Source organism: Herpailurus yagouaroundi, unplaced genomic scaffold (assembly GCF_014898765.1).
Source record: "Herpailurus yagouaroundi ecotype Mexico unplaced genomic scaffold, PumYag 161, whole genome shotgun sequence".
Classification (NCBI taxonomy): domain Eukaryota; kingdom Metazoa; phylum Chordata; class Mammalia; order Carnivora; family Felidae; genus Herpailurus; species Herpailurus yagouaroundi.
In genome coordinates, this window is record NW_024412402.1 from 12853766 (window position 1) to 12873496 (window position 19731).

A 19731-nucleotide genomic window follows, 5' to 3' on the forward strand; every position below is an offset into this window, starting at 1 on the left:
CATTTGTATATTTTAGAGCTCTATAGCAGCCCTGAAGCCCATTAGTCTAGATGTTCCTATGGTATCTTACAGACAAAGACATTTGAGTCCTAGAGAAATAGTGTCTTGCCTGATGACACAAAACTATTAAGTGGTAGTACTGAGGGGGGCTTACACCTACTCCCCATCCTGAATTCTCTGCTCCTCCTGCTTGGCACACTGGAAGCTAGTGGTTTTTGGACTCCACAACATTTATTGAGTTCTGTATAGTGCACTGTGCCAGATGCTGGGAATTAATATTGGAGAAATAAAATGACCCTGTGGTGTTCCCCTTTATACTGTAATGGTGGAGTTAGCATAGTCACATGAGAAAATACCTACCACTCAGCATAATTAAACCATATAAGCAAAAGTAAACCAGTGTAACATAGTGAAGTAAATATGTCACTTCCAATGGCAAATAGTTTGGAGCATTATCTGGCGCATATCACACAGCCTTCTGAGAAGTTTTTTAATTTTTTTTTTTCAACGTTTATTTACTTTTGGGACAGAGAGAGACAGAGCATGAACGGGGGAGGGGCAGAGAGAGAGGGAGACACAGAATCGGAAACAGGCTCCAGGCTCTGAGCCATCAGCCCAGAGCCTGACGCGGGGCTCGAACTCACTGACCGCGAGATTGTGACCTGGCTGAAGTTGGACGCTTAACTGACTGCGCCACCCAGGCGCCCCCCGAGAAGTTTTTTAATGCTCATACCTGCTGGTTTCTTTTAGGACCATATACAAGTAGTCATTTTCAGCCTCTTCAGATTTACTTGCTGCTTCTCTGTAATCTATAATCATATGTTCATCCCTCTTCTATTTTAAGAGGAAAAATCTTGACAGTTGCCCCCAATTCTCTACTCTGTCCTGTTCCTGCCTAATTTATCAGCCCATTTCATCCTCCCCTTCTTGTCAGCTGCCCTTCTAATTAAAACTTCTCAAAATGTCAGGGCGCCTGGGTGGCTCAGTCGGTTGAGCATCTGACTTCGGCTCAGGTCATGATCTCACAGTCTGTGGGTTTGAGACCCGCGTCGGGCTCTTTGCTGACAGCTCGGAGCCTGGAGCCTGCTTCGGATTCTGTGTCTCCCTCTTTCTCTGCCGCTCCCCTGCTCATGTTCTGTCTCTCTCTCTGTCAAAAATAAATAAACAATAAAAAAAAAATTTTTTTTAAAAACTTCTCAAAATGTTGACTGTACGCTCTACTCTGTGGTTGTTCCATTCCTTCATGACTCTGCTCCCTCTGCCTGTCCTTTATTATTATTTTTTTTAATTTAGATATGAAATTTATTGTCAAATTGGTTTCCATATAACACCCAGTGCTCATCCCAAAAGGTGCCCTCCTCAGTACCCATCACCCACTCTCTCCTCCCTCTCACCCCCCATCAACCCTTAGTTTGTTCTCAGTTTTTAAGAGTCTCTTATGCTTTGGCTCTCTCCCACTCTAACCTCTTTTTTTTTTTCCTTCCTCTCCCCCATGGGTTTCTGTTAAGTTTCTCAGGATCCACATAAGAGTGAAACCATATGGTATCTGTCTTTCTCTGTATGGCTTATTTCACTTAGCATCACACTCTCCAGTTCCATCCACGTTGCTACAAAAGGCCAGATTTCATTTTTTCTCATTGCCACGTGGTATTCCATTGTGTATATAAACCACAATTTCTTTATCCATTCATCAGTTGATGGACATTTAGGCTCTTTCCATAATTTGCCTCTGCCTGTCCTTTAAACAGCAGTGTCCCTGAGAGTTCGATTGTCTTGCTGTTCTTCTTAGAAATATTGCCTGTATCCTGATGATGTAGAAATCTTCATCTCTAGCTCACATTTCTCACCCAACTGCAGACTGTTTCCTTGGATAGCCCACAGATGCCTCAGACTGGAAGTGGATAAAGTGGATTTCATCATTTTCTTCTGCAAAACGAAATCTCTTCATATTTTCTTTTTACTTACTGGTATCATCAGTCACCTGGTCACCTGTGCTAGAAACCTGGGGATCAGTCTTGACTCTGTCTTCTTCCCAGCCCCTATAATTCCTGAAAAGCTTGCTTTAACATATATACGTATACATACATACATATACATTCATACATATATATATATATGTATATATATATATATATTTTTTTTTAACTTGGAGACTGGACTGAAAAGCTTGCTTTTCTAAATTGACCTTGAATCTGCCCCAGCTTTCTCTTTATACTAACACTGTATTAGGTCAGGCCCTTGTCATCTCTCTCCTGGTTTTGTTTTTTTGTTTGTTTTGTTTTGTTTTGTTTTGTTTTTAACATTTTAAGAACATTGCACTTTATTTTTTATTGAGGTGTAACTATCACACAGTGTTATATTAGTTCCAGGTGTGCAGCATATTGATGCAACAATCCTGTACATCACTCAATACTTGCCACAATAAATGTAGTCAGCATTGTCACCATACAACATTATTATAGTATTGTTGAATATATTCCCTATCCATGACTTTTTTTTAATAACTGAAAGTTTGTATTTCTTAATCCTTTATATATATATATATTTTTTTTTTTTCATGTTTATTTTTGAGAGAGAGAATGTGAGCTGGGGAGGGGCAGGGAGAAAGGGAGACACAGAATCCGAAGCAGGCTCTAGGATCTGAGCTGTCAGCACAGAGCCCCATGCGGGGCTCGAACTCACAAGCTGCGAGATCATGACCTGAGCCAAAGTCAGACGCTTAACTGACTGAGCCATCCAGGCGCATCCGCCTTCTTATCTATTTTGCCAATCTCCCAACCTGTCTCCCCTCTGTCAGCCATCAGTTTTTCTTTGTATTTAAAGGTCTGTCTTTTTGTTTGTTTTGTTTTTTAAATTCCATATATAGGTGAAATCATATGGTATTTGTTTTTCTCTCTCTGGCTCATTTCATTTAGCATAATGCCCTCTAGGTTCATCCATGTTGTCCCAGATGGCAAGATCTCGTTCTTTTTTATGGCTGAGTAATATTTCATTGTATGTATGTATGTAGGTATGTATGAATACATACCTACGCACATACCACAGCTTTATCCATTCATCTGTCTGTGGGCACTTGGATTGCTTCCATATCTTGGCTATTGTAAGTAATGCTGCAGTGAACATAGGGGTGCATATACCTTTTCGAGTTAGTGTTTTCACTTTCTTTGGGTAAATACTCAGTAGTGGAAAAACTGATTATATGGTATCTCTATTTTGAACTTTGGGGGGAACCTCAATACTGTTTTTCACAGTGGTTGCACCAATTTACATTCCCACCGGTAGTGCATGAGGGTTCCCTTTATTGCACATCCTCTTCCAACACTCGTTTCTTGTCTTTTTGATAGCAGCCATTCTGACTGATGTGAGGTGTTACCTCATTATGGTTTTGATTTGCATTTTCCTGATGATTAGTGATGCTTGAGCTTTTCATGGGCCAATTGGCGATCTGTACATCTTCTTTGGAAAAGTGTCTATTCAGGTCCTCTGCCCATATCTTAACTGGTCTTTTTTTTAGTGTTGAGTTGGATAAGTTCTTTATATGTTTTGAATATTAACCCCTTATCAGATACATCATTTATAAATATCTTTTCCTGTTTAGTAGGTTGCCTTTTGTTCTGTTGATGGTTTCCTTTGCTGTGCAAAAGCTTTTTATTTTGATGTAGTCCCAATAATGTATTTTTGCTTTTATTTTCCTTGCCTGAGGTCTCTCCTATATTTTTGTGGTATCCTTCTAGCTCTTCTCCCTGCCTTTGATATGTATTTCCTCTTATTCATCAGCTACTTGACTGCCAAAAAGAGCTTCCTACAAATTTTAATTGTTGTATTCCCGTTCTTAAAACCTGTTAGTTTCTTCTTGTTTTCTACAGGATAAAGTCCAGCTTCTTAATGTAGTACATACGATCTCCTCTGAGGTTCCTGATTAGTTACTCCTTATGCTATTTTCTGTTAGGCCATTGTGCATTCTGATTGTTATACCTTTTTACATGTTATCCCTTCTTCTTAGAGTACTCTTAACTCACCTTCCTTTTTATGATTATTTTAGTAGAAAGCTTAGCATCTGATAGTTGGAACTATGGAGGTCAATTAGTTGCCTACATTTTGATTTGTATTCAATATAGCTCATACATAGGCCAGCCCCTCAAGATAATGGGTTAGCAGGCTGTCAGAAGTTAGCATTTTACTTTGTTTTGTTTGCTTGTTTATTTATTTATTTTAGAGAGAGGGCACGAGCATGGGAGGGGGCAGAGGGAGAGAGAAAGAGACTCTCAAGCAGGCTCCATGTTCAGCACGGAGCCCAACTCAGGGCTCAATGCCATGACCCTGGGTTCATGACCAGAGTCAAAATCGAGAGTCAAACACTCAACTGAATGAGCCATCTAGGGGCCCCTAGCATATTTTTAACATTACCTGTTTTAACCTCTGCGTGAGTACTGAGAGGATGCTAGAGTTACTGTATATTTGGACCCTAAGCTGAGGTTAGACACTGAAGATGCTACCCAAACTCAAAACCAAAAGAAATGACATTCTGTATTAGTTAGGATTAGGTCCATTTGTAAGTAATTGAAAAACCGAACCCTGGCTTAAATAAAACGGAAGGTTATATATCTTTCACAGAAATTTCCAGAGATATGCAAGCCAGCACCATTATGGCAGCCCAGTTCCATGAAGTCCTCAGGGACTTAGGTTCCTTTCAGCTCTTTGTTTTCCTTCCTCAGGGTGTGTTTTTTGGGCCCCTAGGGCAAGGTGGTATTTGTTTTCTGGGCAATAGAATTGAGCCAGAGACCAGGAAGGAGGCAAAGGCATTACTCTGGCTATCTGCCATAGACCATTTCTATCCCGTCAACTAGAACCTAGTCATATACTCATCCCTAAGTCCGATGTATACAGTTAAAAATTCTTTTAGGGTGGAAGAAGAGGAGAATGGATTTTGAAGGATAAATATCAACGGATTCATCTAAACTCTTTAATCTGATGTTGAGTCTATACCTTTCTTTTTAGTCCTTTTTCCTCTAACTTACCACATAAACCCCATGTTCCAGCCCAAAGTCTTTCTATTTCCGTTGGCTGGAAATGAGTCTCCTCATCAACATCTTGTGGCACTGTTATTCTGGATTGCAGTTATCATATACTGGACTTCATTGCTGTCATTTGTCTACATATGTAGCCTCCCTATATCGTAAGGTCTCACCACAGTGTATATTCCTGGGAGCGTTGACCGTGTCTCATATGTCTGTACTGCCTGGGCTGGTGCATTCTAAATAATCGGTTTGCGATACAAATTTCTTCTATGCTAAATGAGTAACTTGGATGATTTCTTGGTTTCTTGTAGAATTTTAGGAAAGGAAGATGGATCAACCTAGTGGAAGGAGTTTTATGCAAGTATTATGTGAAAAATATAGTCCTGAAAACTTTCCTTACCGTCGTGGTCCTGGGATGGGAGTCCACGTCCCAGCCACACCTCAGGGCTCTCCTATGAAAGGTAAGATAGACGTGACCTAAAACATTTATTTACTGGAGCTTAGTACTTAGGACATCAAACCAGATATTGCCTTGTTTGTAAGTTATTTCCTTTATTTTGGAATTCGAGTTGCATAGTCTTTCTTTCTTGTTAGGACTTCAGTTTTTTGAAAAACCCAAAAGGATCTCTTTTCCTACAGACTGGCTGGAAGCTGGCTTACTTGCGCTCATAAGGCGCGAACGATATCTGAGTGGTGATGTTTCAAATATGTGTTCTGACGAGGAACTTCAGAGGATGTGAGATAGTCCAAGACTGGCCTGTGCCCTCAGTGACCTTACAATCTAATTGGATTACAAGATACTCACAAGCATCTAACACAGTTATGTGCAGTTCACGTTGAGCCAAATGATTGGCACAGTGATTGGGAAAGAAATTTAGGAGAGAGTTAATAAATATGATCAGGAAAGGGTTCAAAGCTATGAGACTTGAACGGACTCTTTAAGAATGTAGAATTTGGTTAGGGAGGAGATAAAGACATAGATCTAGGAGAGGGGGTATGGTGTGAGCAGAGATCTACAGCATTTAGAAATGTGCAAGATGTGTCTCTCGCTTACGTGTTAGGCTCATGTGTATTGAACAGCTCTTGGATGTAGTTCTTGGTGAGTGTGGGAGATCAATATTGACAGTGTTTTAGTTCCTGTGTTCCTCAATACAACTGTCTTATCACTCCATATAAATTGGAATGGCAGAAAGAGGTGGCTTTCTTACTTAGTCATTTTTTTTCAAGCTTCATTTCAATGCTGAAAATTTGGTACTGGAAAGTGCTGAGTTGAAAAATTATATGATGTGAGGCCTCCATGAATCAAATATTTCCATTGTGAGTCCTTATTTCATACCAGATAGGGAAAGAGTGGCTGAATTCGCATGTCTGTCCTTTTTCCTAGGGCAAGAAGCATGGTTTTATTGACACGTATTTTTGAATCAGGCAGTAGTTGGACCAAATTCATTAAATGGTTTAAGACCCTGCAATACTTTCTCCCATTACAATGATGTATTTTTAAATGTCTAATTTTCATAAAGGACACATTCTACATGGATATGAAACAGAAATGATTGGCAGAGAAGTATGAGAGAAAGAGACGTAGATTTTTAATGAATCCACTTAAGTGAGGAGGATTTCCTCAATGGTAGGAATTTGAAAATAGTGATTTCACAGTAGACTAACTAATGGCTTGAAATAATTTTCAAGGGCAGCAATTGGTGGAAATACACATCAGACAGAAAAGAGCTATCCAGAATGATACTTTTGAACTAAATTTTTAAAAAGAAAGAATTGAGGCCAATTAGAAGGCAGTGGTGGTCCAGATGAATCACAGTTTCTAGTGTTCAGATGATAAGATCATAGCAAGGATGATAGCTGTGTTGTTTGTAGTTGAGATCAGCAATCCTGCCATGGGGGGAAGCCTGCAAGACTTTGGGTTGTACTAGTCCAGTACTTTTGTTCTCCTCCTGGTCCATATTTGACTGTTTCCCGTTAAATTCAGTACCCTTTGATCCCATCATATTCTGTATTTTCCAGGTCCTCGTGTAATTTTGTGCTGTTTGATTTTGATTCCTGGGAGCTGAATGTATGTAGACAAGAATCAGGCTGATTTAGAAAGTGTTGTGTTCCCCACCCCACCCCACCCCACCCCACCCCACCCCGCCCCCGATTCAGATCGCCTCAACCTCCCAAGTGTACTGGTGTTGAACAGCTGTGGAATAACATGTGCAGGAGATGAAAAAGAAATTGCTGCCTTCTGTGCTCATGTGTCGGAACTAGATCTTTCTGACAACAAACTCGAAGACTGGCATGAGGTAAAGTTTTTATATTGCTGCATTTTGGTGAATTCTACTGAATTCTGGTTCTCACTGGAAAGTCTTGTCTCTGTGTCTCAAGATAAATAACTGACTACTTCAGCTGTTCTGTTGGGTTTTTTTTTTTTTTCAATTAACATTGTTACTGCTAATTTTTCATTAATGTGAAAAGCACCAAGGAACTTTATTCCAGGCATCTAGAGGTTAATAAGGCTGCAGAGGTATAGACTGCCAACAATGCATTGGAGTTTCTACTGTTTCACTAGTTTACCCATCCTGTGTTCATTGTACCACTCGTTCACCATTTATTACTATAAATTCACATAAAGATTGCTTGAGCTCAAAACTAAGATTGTAAAAATATTAATTTTTATTACTGAAATTTACTCCAAATTTTAAGAACTTTTCTAAAACGAATATTTTAAAACTTTTCCTTATTCTATTAAGTCTCATAGGTGATTTGACAGACCCGATGTCTTTTGACCTCACAGTAAGTCAAACCAACTACACAAATAAAAGTATTAACAACATAACATTGCCTACCTGATGATAAAATTACCTCGTGGAAGCTACTGTTAAGAATTAGGGAAGAAGGGGTGCCTGGGTGGCTCAGTTGAGCATCTGACTCTTGATTTTGGCTCAGGTCATGGTCCCAGGGTGATGGGATTGAACCCTACGTCAGGCTTAGTGCTGAGCATGGAGTCTGCTTAAGGTTCTCTCTCTCTCTCTGTCTCTCTCTCTCCCTCTCTCTCCCTCTCTCCCTCTCTCCCTCTCTCTCCCTCTCCAATAAAAAAATAAAAAAGAATTAGGGAAAAATAGTTCTTCCTACTTCATTCATTCTCCTGCCTTAATTTAGGATCTTCTTTCTTGTTTAAACTGTGGAGAAAGTTTCCTGATGGATTTTCCGGCTTCCCGGAAGCTGTCTTCTATAGTGCAACCAGACTCCTTTTAATAAATGGAATAAGATTATGACACTCTCCTGCTTAAAGTCCTTTAGTTGCTAAGATCTGAACTCTCTAAATGTAGCCTTCCACCATATGGCCCTTGGCTACTTTTAGAGCTTTATCTCCATCTTTAGCCATATGCTTTTTCTTGCAGCTCATGATAAACTCTTGACATGAAAAGCTTCCTTGCTTTTATTCATTCTCAGTCCACTGCTGTGTTTCCTTGTCTCCCTGGCCTCTTCCTTCCTATGTATCTTGGCCCAAGTCACTATTCCTCTATGAAACTTTCCCCGGCTCTCATTCAGGCAGAAGTACATTATCCCAGCACCTGTATCATGCTGCTATGATACATGTGATCATTTATCACAATGTAGTACAGTCACTTGTATACTTGATAGTTTTTCTGCTGGACCCTTAGCTTATTAAAAGTCGAGATTTTTGTCTCTATTATCATCAGCACCCAGAGTGTCATACTAGGTATTCAAATGTTTGTTGAATGCATTAATGAACAAATGATTGTATCTTAAGGATTGATCAAGACCTCTTGCTCCAACTTTTCCTGCGATCTAAGAAGCTCACTTAATCCTTTGGTGTTTTGCTTTGCTCATCTCTAAGATGGGGTTGCAGATAAAACTAACCATTGAGGTGCTTTGTGGGTATTAAATGCCATACAGATTCCAAGACAGCTTTTTTGTTTAAGAAAAACCTGTCGGTGACCTAGTTTTCTTTAGCTTTTCTTATTATTTGTCTGTTTCATAGTCTTGTTTACTCTGATAACTGTGCTTCTGGTTATATTTCCTATTTTTATTAAGATGTTTACCAAATTCTTTGAGATGCATGTCCTTTGATTTTTAAGTTACTTGTTAATATATATGCAGATTTGTGTTCCAAGAAATAATCTCTATTTGTACATGGATTTATTTACTAATTCATTTATCTAAACAACTAGTATAGTTCACTGTTCAACAGATTACAGTCTTTGTCTTCTTGGTCCTTTGAGATGCTTAGTTGACATGCATGCTGTGTCCATGCTGCACAGAGGCAACAAGAACTGCCTGGTTCACCCCTCCCCGTCTCCCGGATTCCCACAGTGGTCCGCTGCTGAACCCCCGGGGAGAGTCTTTAACCTGCACGGGTGACAAGTCAGACCACATTTTCCTCTGAATCATTTCACATCCTATGTTCGCAGGCTGATTCCCTTAAATGTGTTTCTTTGGGAGTGTAAAATTTCACAAAGGTTTTGTGCTTTGACCACGTACATAAGCTAAGCTTTTGCCAAGTGGTGAGAACAGTTTAACAGTGATCAAGCTGGTGCCTCGGAAGAACAATCTATGTCAGTGTGGATTAGAACACAGAGTTTACACTAGGCAGTTCAGCCTTTTCTCTGCTTAGAGAAAGGTCTACACGAAATATTTTCCATCCATTAACATGTATGGCCAGAGGGTCATATGTTCATTTGTGCTCTGTATGTATATTCTTACATGTCCTCTATAAGTGTATATCTGGGCAGTTTTCAAATAAATCTTTGTTGCTGCTACCATTCGGGTTTCCATTTTCCAATTTATTTTTGTTTTCATCATTCCTTTATATTTTGTCCTTTGCTTTAACTGTAGTTGATGCCAATCTTCTAGAATATCTATCAGAGAGCACAGAGAGATGGGAGAAACACTACAGCAGAAGAATATTGATTTTTAGGGTAGATTAAACTCTGCCAGGCTACAAATGCCTCATAGGTCACAGTTTTAAGACATTACATTTCGACCTCATTACAACCTGTGTACCTGATCACCAAAACGATAAATTCATCCCTGGCCATTAAGTGAGTTTATTTTGGCCAGTTTTTGATATAGCAATGTGGGACAAAATAAGATAGTTTGTTCTTTTCGTGTTTTGAATGGTCACAAATGTTATAAGTAACTTCTTTTGTAGTTTAAACTACTGGCTATTGTATGTATATTCAGGGACAAAGATAAATATGAGTGAGAAGTGTAATACTGTGAGGGGAGGCAAAGATTTGTCTCCATCCTTTGAAAATTGGGCATCTGTGTGTGAAAAAAGATGCATTTTTTAGCTTTTGACTTGAATTTCCCAAGGCATCTCCTTTTTCCTCCCTTTCTTATCAAAACCATTTTATAGGAGAAATTAACCCAAGTAGTTGAGAGGAGGGAAGAATTAGCCCCTCAGGTGAGGCAGAGAATAGCTTGGGTATAAGTTACAGATTGTTATCTTACAACCCTTTCCCCATTTTTCTTAAAACTTTAGTTTCTTCATTTTTACAAGCAGAGTAGAGGCTCCTCTATTAAATCATAGAACTGTAGAGACCTAGAAGGTCGTGTAAGTTCACTCCATGTTTCGGCACATGAACAACGCAGGTTTGAACTGTGTGGGTCCACTTACATGCAGGCTTCTTGCAGGACAGTACTGTAAATATATTTTCTCTTCCTTACGGTTTTCTTAATAACATTTTCTCTAGGTGGGTGGAGGATGGGCTAAATGAATGATGGGTACTAAGGAGGGCACTTGTGATGAGCACTAGCTGTTGTCTGAAAGTGACGAATCACTAAATTCTTCTCCCGAAACTAATATTACACTATATGTTAACTAACTAGGATTTAAATAAAAACTTGAAAGATATAGAAAAAAGAAAAAGAAGAAAAAAAGGTCAGGTGTAAAAGAGAGGATCTCTTTTGTAAAAATTCTTAAAATATCTACAGATGTAAGTGTATATGTTGGAATATGCATGCATTTTTTTTTTCTGGGAAGAATCGCAAGAATTTGTTCTGTTCAAATTTCATAACTGTGAACATTTTGTTACTGTTCTGTTTTGACTTCATTAAGGATTACCGGGCTGTTGAATTGGGGCCTTTTTTAGTTTTCTTTATATTTCTCTATATGAAAACAAAACACATATTACTAAAACACAAGACGAAACAAAAACATTTTCTCTAGCTCACTTTATTGTAAGAATACAGTCCATAATACATACAACATACAGATAAGTTAATTGACTGTTTACATTATCATTAAGGCTTCCTGTCAACAGTAGGCTATCAGTAAAGTTTCAGGGGAGTCAAAACTTGTAGGCAGATTTTCAACTTTGTGGGATGTTGGTGCCCCTAACCTCTGCGTTGTTCAAGGGTCAGCTGTATCACTCTAACTAAAGGAGTCTTTTTTTTTTTTTTTTTTAAGAGTTTAAAAAAGGTAAGTCAGTATACTGCCCTAGAAACTCGCTCATGTTTGTTTGTAGGACATTTTTAGAAGTACATTTGCCTGTGTAATTAATATATTTTCGAAAATCTTATCATTAGTGTAAGGTTACCCCCAAATCCTTTTTAGCCTTAACCTTTTAAAGAATATTTTTATTTGTAACATATATTATTTTTTCCTGCTTGAATTATTAGACTATAGTCCAATTTTATCTTTCTAGGATATTCCATACGATATAACATACAGCCAGGGTTGACAGATTGGTTCATACTATACTTACTATATTAGGAATAGTTACATTTATTGAATGATGTTGTGCCATTAATTTATTCAGCAAACATTAAGTACCCACTGTGCAGTAGTGAACTATCCCCTGCTTTTATGGAATTTACATCCTATTGGGGAATAGGTAAGGAAGTCAGTTTCTACACTGGGTTCAGTGCTTTACACTCTATCTCATTTATTCCCACCAACAGTCCTGTGAAACAGGTGGGTCCTATTGTCTCTAAGTTACCAATGAGGAAATGGAGAGTTGGGGAGGTAAAGTAACTTGTCAGACCACACAGCTAGGAAGTGTTGGAACCTGGTTTGAACCTAGCTTTTTTTGACTCTGAAAACAGTCCTATTTCTCATAACGTTTAATCACCACATTTCCTATTTGATGCTTACTACATTTACTGGGCTTTGAACATTTACTTCATACTTGTTTAAGCTCGTTCTTTTTCCCGGTTGTGTTTATAATCTAGTTGTGGTATGTTGGAAGAACCATGGCTCTGATTTTTAAATCCTAGATTGGGTTCTTGTGATGCTGAGACCTTAGTCAAATTATGTAACATTCCTGAGCCTGACTTTCTTCATTTGTTAAAATGAAAATAGTTTATCTTGCACGTTGTTTTGAGAATTGAGTGAAATAAGCTTTATCAAAAGAGACTAGTACTATGTAGAGCCAATTGTTAAGGTGAGTAATGCTGATTTCCTTTTTCTAAAAAAATCTTCTTCCCTCCCAAGTTTCTAGCTAAATCGTTAAATTGATGATCATGTTTTCTCTTTTGTTATGGATGCTTTTTGTTTTTGAGTGTATATAAAGTTTGGTCATCTTCTTTTATCTTATTTTTTTGAGAGAGAGCCAAGTGGGGGAGGGGCAGAGAGAGAGGGACAGAGGATCTGCCCTGACAGCAGACAGCCCCATGTGGGGCTTGAACTCACAAACCAGGAGATCATGAAACCACAGGATCATGACCTGAGCTGAAGTCAGACACTCAACCGACTGAGCCACCCAGGTGCCCCCAATTTGGTCATCTTTGAGCCAAATTGAAACTGTTTCTTTTTTAAAAAAATTTTTTTTTAAATGTTTTATTTATTTTTGAGACATAGAGCATGAGTGGAGGAGGGGCAGAGAGAGAGGGAGGCACAGAGCCTGACTCGGGGCTTGATCTCACGAACCACAAGATCGTGACCTCAGCGGAAGTCAGACGCCCAACTGACTGAGCTGCCCAGGCACCCCAAGTTCAAACTGTTTCTTTTTTTTTTTTTTATGTTTATTTATATTTGGGACAGAGAGAGACAGAGCATGAACGGGGGAGGGGCAGAGAGAGAGGGAGACACAGAATCGGAAACAGGCTCCAGGCTCTGAGCCATCAGCCCAGAGCCCGACGCGGGGCTCGAACTCACGGACCGCGAGATCGTGACCTGAGCTGAAGTCGGACGCTTAACTGACTGAGCCACCCAGGCGCCCTGAAACTGTTTCTAAGTGATTGTGGTTATGTCAGTTTTGAACACCTGAGCTGTTACCGTGTGTTCTTCAATAAATCTTTAATTAGCCTTAATATTGTACTGAGGACAAAAGGAAGGAGAAATTCAAAGAGAGTTACGTGACCCAGTCTCAGGTCTCTAGAAACTTGCAGCCTAAAACGTCATCAAAATTATCTTTTCTCCATTTATCAAAGAGAATATCATACAGAACAGAATCAAAAACCTTGCCAAAGGCAACGTGTAAAGTCTTTCTTTTGTACCATTAATTTTCAATTATGTCACTCTTTCATAGAAAGATTAAATTCTTTGCCAAGATTTGTTGAAATTACTTACGCCCCTCTGTAGGTATCGTCACTAACAGGACTCCCTAATGTGAATGGCCTTTTGCCTGGAGCCCCACTCACTTAAGCTTTATGAGCATGATTGCGATTTTAAAACTCTGATTACTGCCTGATATGCATTTCTTTTTTTCTCCCCAGGTCAGTAAAATTGTGTCAAATGTTCCCCAGTTGGAGTTTCTAAACCTGAGTTCCAACCCTCTGAATTTGTCGGTTTTAGAAAGAACATGTGCTGGGTCCTTCTCTGGGGTTCGCAAACTTGTCCTCAACAACAGCAAAGCTTCTTGGGAGACGGTCCACACGATACTGCAGGAGTTACCCGAGTAAGCTCAGAGAGCATGATGGAGAGGGGGCTGTGTTGCCATCTTTGTTAGTACATAGAATCACTGCTGATCTCCCATCTCAGAAACACTAGAACAGCAGATTGGATGGAGAACGAAGTTAGAAAAATGAACTACTTAGAATGAGGGTAATTTAGTAGCATTTTCTTTGGAATACTTGTTTAGTGTTGAGTAGCACCGAGACATAAGATATGTCATCCTTTGGCGAGAAAATATCCCTGAGAAGCACTTATCATTTCTAGATCAACCCACCCTTTCTCCATTTTAATCTTCTGGTTACCTGATTTCAGAATTTTGCGTCAGCGCTTTTCTTTGGGACGAAAAGAAAAAATCATACGATCTATAAAATATATTAACACTCAGATGATTAAGTGCCTCGCTGGCCTGATGGGAAAATGGAACTCTTTTCGATAATTTAAACAAGAAATTATGCTTTTGTTTGTCAGTTTAGAAATGCTTTCTTACATTTGTTTGTATGTAGCTTTGAATAAACACATGAGTATTCAAAGGAAGCAGCTTAAAGAAATATGTGAAACTGTAGTTTCTTTGTCTAAATATGGAACTTATCAAAGCCTTTTGAATCTGGTCTCACCCCATTTATTGCATCTGAGTTTCTTACCATCCCTCTAATGAGACTGGTTGCCACTCACTTCACACAACCCCTGGCATGGCAGAGAATGAGCTTGGAGAGCCTGCTTCCCCCTACTGGCCATATGACCGTTGAGAAGCGAATGAACTCCGTTTCCTTGTCTGTAAAATGGGTGTAACTGTATCTACCTGGCAGAAATAGTACAGTCTATAAAGCACTTGGAACAGGGCCTGGCTCAGGGTAGGAATTTAGTAAATGGTAGTTAATATTTCTGTTTCCACACATTGCGTTCACATTGTTTCTGGGATTTTCCTCTATCTCCTCTCAACTTTTGCAAGTCTGCCCTTCCTTCAAGGCCATGCAGTCTTCCCTGACTATTCTAACTACAATTTCAATTCCACTCCTATGTGAACTGCTATCTTAGAGTGAGTACTGCCTTATTTAGCATTTAGTTAATTTAAGCACAAAATTAATTTAGTGGGTTATCATCCTGGGTTATATCGTTCTCTGCTGTTTTATGTGTTTGGGTTCTGTGTCTCCAGCTATATTTTAAGCTTTAGAAAGACATCTTTATGTCTTGCCCGCAATACCTACCAGAGCCTCACACACAGTAGGCACTTATTTCTTAATCGAATAAATGAAAGTAGGTGCAAAGTAGAAACATAACTGCTTGCAACAATGAAATATTTCCTTTTTTCTCTGCAGTTTGGAGGAGCTCTTCCTGTGCCTTAACGACTATGAAACAGTGTCTTGTCCTTCTATTTGCTGTCATTCTCTTAAGCTACTACATATAACAGACAATAACCTCCAAGACTGGACTGAAATACGAAAGTTAGGAGTTATGTTTCCTTCACTGGATACTCTCGTCCTGGCGAACAATCATTTGAATGCTATTGAGGAGCCTGATGATTCACTGGCCAGGTTGTTTCCTAATCTACGATCCATCAGTCTCCACAAGTCAGGTGAGGTACATGCAAATTGATCTGAGCTTACCCATGAGATCAATGATAGTGTATTTCTTTCAGTCACGGCTCTGCCTCCTTGTAGGATGCGTTTTCAAGAGTGACATGCACGTGCCAGTTGATTAGCTAAATTTAGGGCGTCCGTGTTCGTAAATGATAAATACCAAGTGGCATAGCATCTTATTAGCTGTTTATGTTTTATATGCTGAAGAGGTCATACCATGAAAGGAGTGAGACAGATTGATGAGTTGGACAGTAAAAGGCAGAGTCAGAGTACAAGGAATGACAAACTAGCCCATTTTGTCTGGATTCAGGTTAAGGAATTTCAACCTACCGTACCCTGTAAGTGTTTACTTTTCTCTTCTAGCATGGTATAGTAGTTACGTAGTATTAGATAGGATTGATAGCCGGTTTGCTGCCATTTGATTCTGTGTCTCCCAGAAATGAGTATTTTTAGCCTATTTTTTTTAACTAATAAACTTTATGTTTTAGAGCAGTTTTAAATTCATAGCAGAATTGAGCAGGAAGTACTGAGTTCCCGCATACTCTGCACCCGCCCCCCCACAACCTCCCCGCTCTCAACATTCCAGCACCAAAGTGATACATCTGTTAATCGAGCCTACATTTTCACATTATCACCCAAAGTCCGTATCTCACATGAGGGCTCACTCTTGGTGTTCTGTGCTTGGGACAAACGTGGAATGACATGTATCTGTCACTGTAGTATCATACATAAAAGTTTCACTGCCCTAACAATCCACTGGGTTCTGCCTGTTCGTCTCTCCACACGTCCAATCCCTGGCAAACAGCAGAGACCTTTTGACTGTCTCCGTAGTTTTGCCTTTTCCAGAATGTCATATAGTTGGACTCATACAGTATGTGGCCTTTTCAGATAAGCTTCTTTCACTTCATAATACGCATTTAAGTGTCCTCTATATCTTCTCATGGCTTGATAGCTCATTTCTTTTCAGCGCTGAGTAACTTTCCATTGTGTGGCTCTGCCACAGTTTGTTTATCCATTCACAAGCTGAAGGACATCTTGGTTGCCTCGAAGTTTTGGCACTTATTAATAAAGCCGCTGTAAACCTCTGTGTGCAGGGTTTTGTGTGGACAATAAGTTTTCATTTCATCTGGGTAAATGCCAAGGCGCGCGGTTGCCGGATCATACAGTGAGAATATGTGTAGTTTTATGAGACACTGCCTGCTGTCTTCCAAAGTGGCCGCCCCACTTGGCGTGCCACCAGCCACGAATGAGACGTGCTGCCGCTCCTCATCTTTGTCAGCATTATGTGCTGTGGATGTGTTGGATTTCGGCCATTCTAGGTGTGCGCTGGTGGAATCTTGTTTTAATTTGCAGTTCTGTAATGACCTATGATGTCAGGCATCTTTTCCCATGCTTATTTGCCATCTTGGGGAGGTGTCTGTCTGGGTCATTTGCTCATTTTTTAGTTCAGGTTGTTTATTTCCTTACTGTTGAGTTTTAAGAGTTCTTTGTGTATTTTGGACAACAATCCCTTATCAGATGTGTTTTTAACCAATCTCTTCTTCCAGTCGGTGACTTTTCTTCTCATTCTCTTGACATTGTCTTTCGGCCCATTTCTTAAAACCTATGTAGCTAAAAACAACTCTAATCTACAATTGAAAAAACGCACAGCTTAATTTGCCATGGAAGTCATAAGGGTGGGAATGAGGTTTTAAAAGCCAGTGTTTTGCATAAGGAAGCTGCTTATGACACAACTGAAGGGAAGAGAACAGTGGTGGCTTGGGACAGTATACACCAGAGCCCTCATATATCACTCCTCTGCTTACCCTTGCTTCAGGTTGATGGAGAGAGGAAGGGGCCGTGTTGTTCTCTGAAATAGACTGAGCCTGTTATAAAATTGACCACGTTCATTATTACAGGCATGTTTTTCCTGGAAGTGCCAACTATTGACTTGGATGATATATTTGCTCACGGGCCATAGGAAGACTTTTCTTTTAGCACTAAGTAATCTTAATTTGTTGCATGTTCTCATGACCCAATGGTTCAGGTTGTCTGTTTTTGCTTTTGTTTGTTTGTTTTGCTTTTAAAATCTGTTTTCCCTGTCCCCAAAATGAGGGCAGTATGTAAGAAAGATATTATTTATTTTCTGGCTCTATTGAACTTGCCCCATTTTAGAATTTGTTAGGTAAAAATGTGAGTTTGACAGTATTAACTCTGATCAGTAGTTATGTTCTGTGAGTCTGTATCTGGTGAAAAAGTTGACCACGTCCCCCTTTGAATGTAATCATGGCATACATCGTGCTTATAGAAACCGGCAGTGACCCTCTTTACAAGGCCGTTTGGATGGACAATCAGTACCTTAGTAGGATGTTGGAGAATGAAGCTCTCTTCTCCTTGACCACTGGGATCATAGGGAGAGGAGCGGCTCTAGGGAGGTTTTTATGGTGTTTGACTGTATTCTGTTCTGTCGTTGCACGTAAGAAGATTTTCAGGATCTCTAACCAGTTCACGATCATTTTTAACATTTCAGAAATTAATTGAAGCAGTTTTTTCTATGTTAATCTTCTTTTTTGTGTGCTTTTCTGGATTTACTTAAATGATATATTTCTCAAATCAGGTTTGCAGTCCTGGGAAGACATTGACAAACTAAATTCATTCCCCAAACTTGAAGAAGTGAGATTATTAGGAATTCCTCTTCTGCAGCCCTATACCACCGAGGAGCGGAGGAAATTGGTAATAGCCAGGTCTGTTGTCTGATGAGCCTCCTTGCTTCTCTCGGGCCTTGTTTCATTAAAGGGATGGTGCACTAATGAGGGGGAGTGCACCATACGTTTCCCCGTCTCGTGAACAGACAGCACTTGAAGGGGCTGCGTCTGTAGCTCCAAATCCCAGAAGAAAGAGAATACGGTGTGATGAGAAAAATGTGAAAAGTAATTGGCCTGCCAAGAGCACTGAAACATTCCCTCACAAATCTATTCTATTTTTACACTTTTTAATACTTAACAATATTTGAAGCCCTGTTTTGGATTATGGAGAAAAAGTAGGTATACTAGGGAATGAGTTCTGTTTTGGTTGTATTTATTTTCTCTGTTAACATAGTGTCATTTAAAGCGTAAACACCTAAAAATTGGACGGTTTCAGTTCTATGAAACTTAAGAGAGCAGCATCTGTGTTTTCTCCTTGAATATAGATTGACTTAAACATGACTACCACACGGCTGTGTTCTTCCTCTGGCTCCCCTGCCTCTCGTGTCTCCATCTCTGCCTCTCCCAGACTGCTGAAATGAGTGTTTATTTTTGTATAAGCCTTTAGCAGCAGTAAGATTTTGGCTGAGATGTAAAGGGCCGTGAGGCTTTCATTTGTTCTCTTTGTGTGCCATACATAGGGGTTTTGAAAGGGGCTTTAAGTTCCCTAAAGAAGAGTGGTTCTTCAAAACAGATGAACATAGGGGAAAAAAAGAGAAGAGAGGGGCCAACCAGAAAACACTCTTAACTGTAGACAACACACTGAGGTTTGCTGGAGGTGAAGGTGATGGGTATTAAGGAGGGCACTTGTGGTGAGCACCAGGTATTGTATATAAGTGGGGAATCACCAGATTCTCGTGCAGCTAATATTACACCCATGTTCACTAACTGGAATTTAAATAAAAACTTGAAAAACGAAAAAATTTTAAAAAGCGGAGTATTCTTTAAACAGGGTATTGCTCTTTCTACCCAGCTAACACCTAACAGATCCTGACTGCTTTGTAACATACACGTTAATATCTCACTGAAGAAATACATTTCAGCGTAGTTTCCTTCTAAAAAGAATAAGTCTTGTAGTAGGCCTTATACTTTATTTTCTTCACGTAATTCTGTTGTAAATATAGTAAATTAATTCCTGAACGATTCCTGTACTGACTACTCTGTAGACCTCTGCTCTCCAGTATGGTACCATTAGCTATGTGTGACTTCTGAACACTTGAATTATGGCTAGTCTGAATCGAGATATGCTGTAAGTGTAAAAATATATACAGGATTTCAAATACTTTATATGAAAAAGAGAACATTAAGTATCCTATTAGTTATTTGTCAATATTGATCACAGGTTGAAATGATTAAATCCTGGATATAGTGGGTTAAATAAAAATATATCCTTAAAATTAATTTCACCTATTGTATTTTTATTTTTTTATTTTTTATTTATTTTTTTTTTAATTTTTTTTTTCAACATTTATTTATTTTTGGGACAGAGAGAGACAGAGCATGAACGGGGGAGGGGCAGAGAGAGAGGGAGACACAGAATCGGAAACAGTCTCCAG

General features: G+C 39.3%; 1 protein-coding gene across 3 annotated transcripts in view; it reads left to right on the forward strand.

Moving 5' to 3' along the window:
* The window catches only part of LOC121035538 (tubulin-specific chaperone cofactor E-like protein), a 166852-nt gene that overhangs the window by 24487 nt on the left and 122634 nt on the right, over positions 1-19731 (forward strand). For all 3 annotated transcript variants that reach the window (XM_040483339.1, XM_040483336.1, XM_040483338.1), the window contains 5 exons: positions 5330-5479; positions 7176-7315; positions 13698-13879; positions 15192-15448; positions 18049-18175. In XM_040483339.1, coding sequence (XP_040339273.1) covers positions 5347-5479; positions 7176-7315; positions 13698-13879; positions 15192-15448; positions 18049-18175 — 839 coding nt within the window. In that variant the 5' untranslated portion in view covers positions 5330-5346. The remainder of the gene's footprint in view (positions 1-5329; positions 5480-7175; positions 7316-13697; positions 13880-15191; positions 15449-18048; positions 18176-19731) is intronic.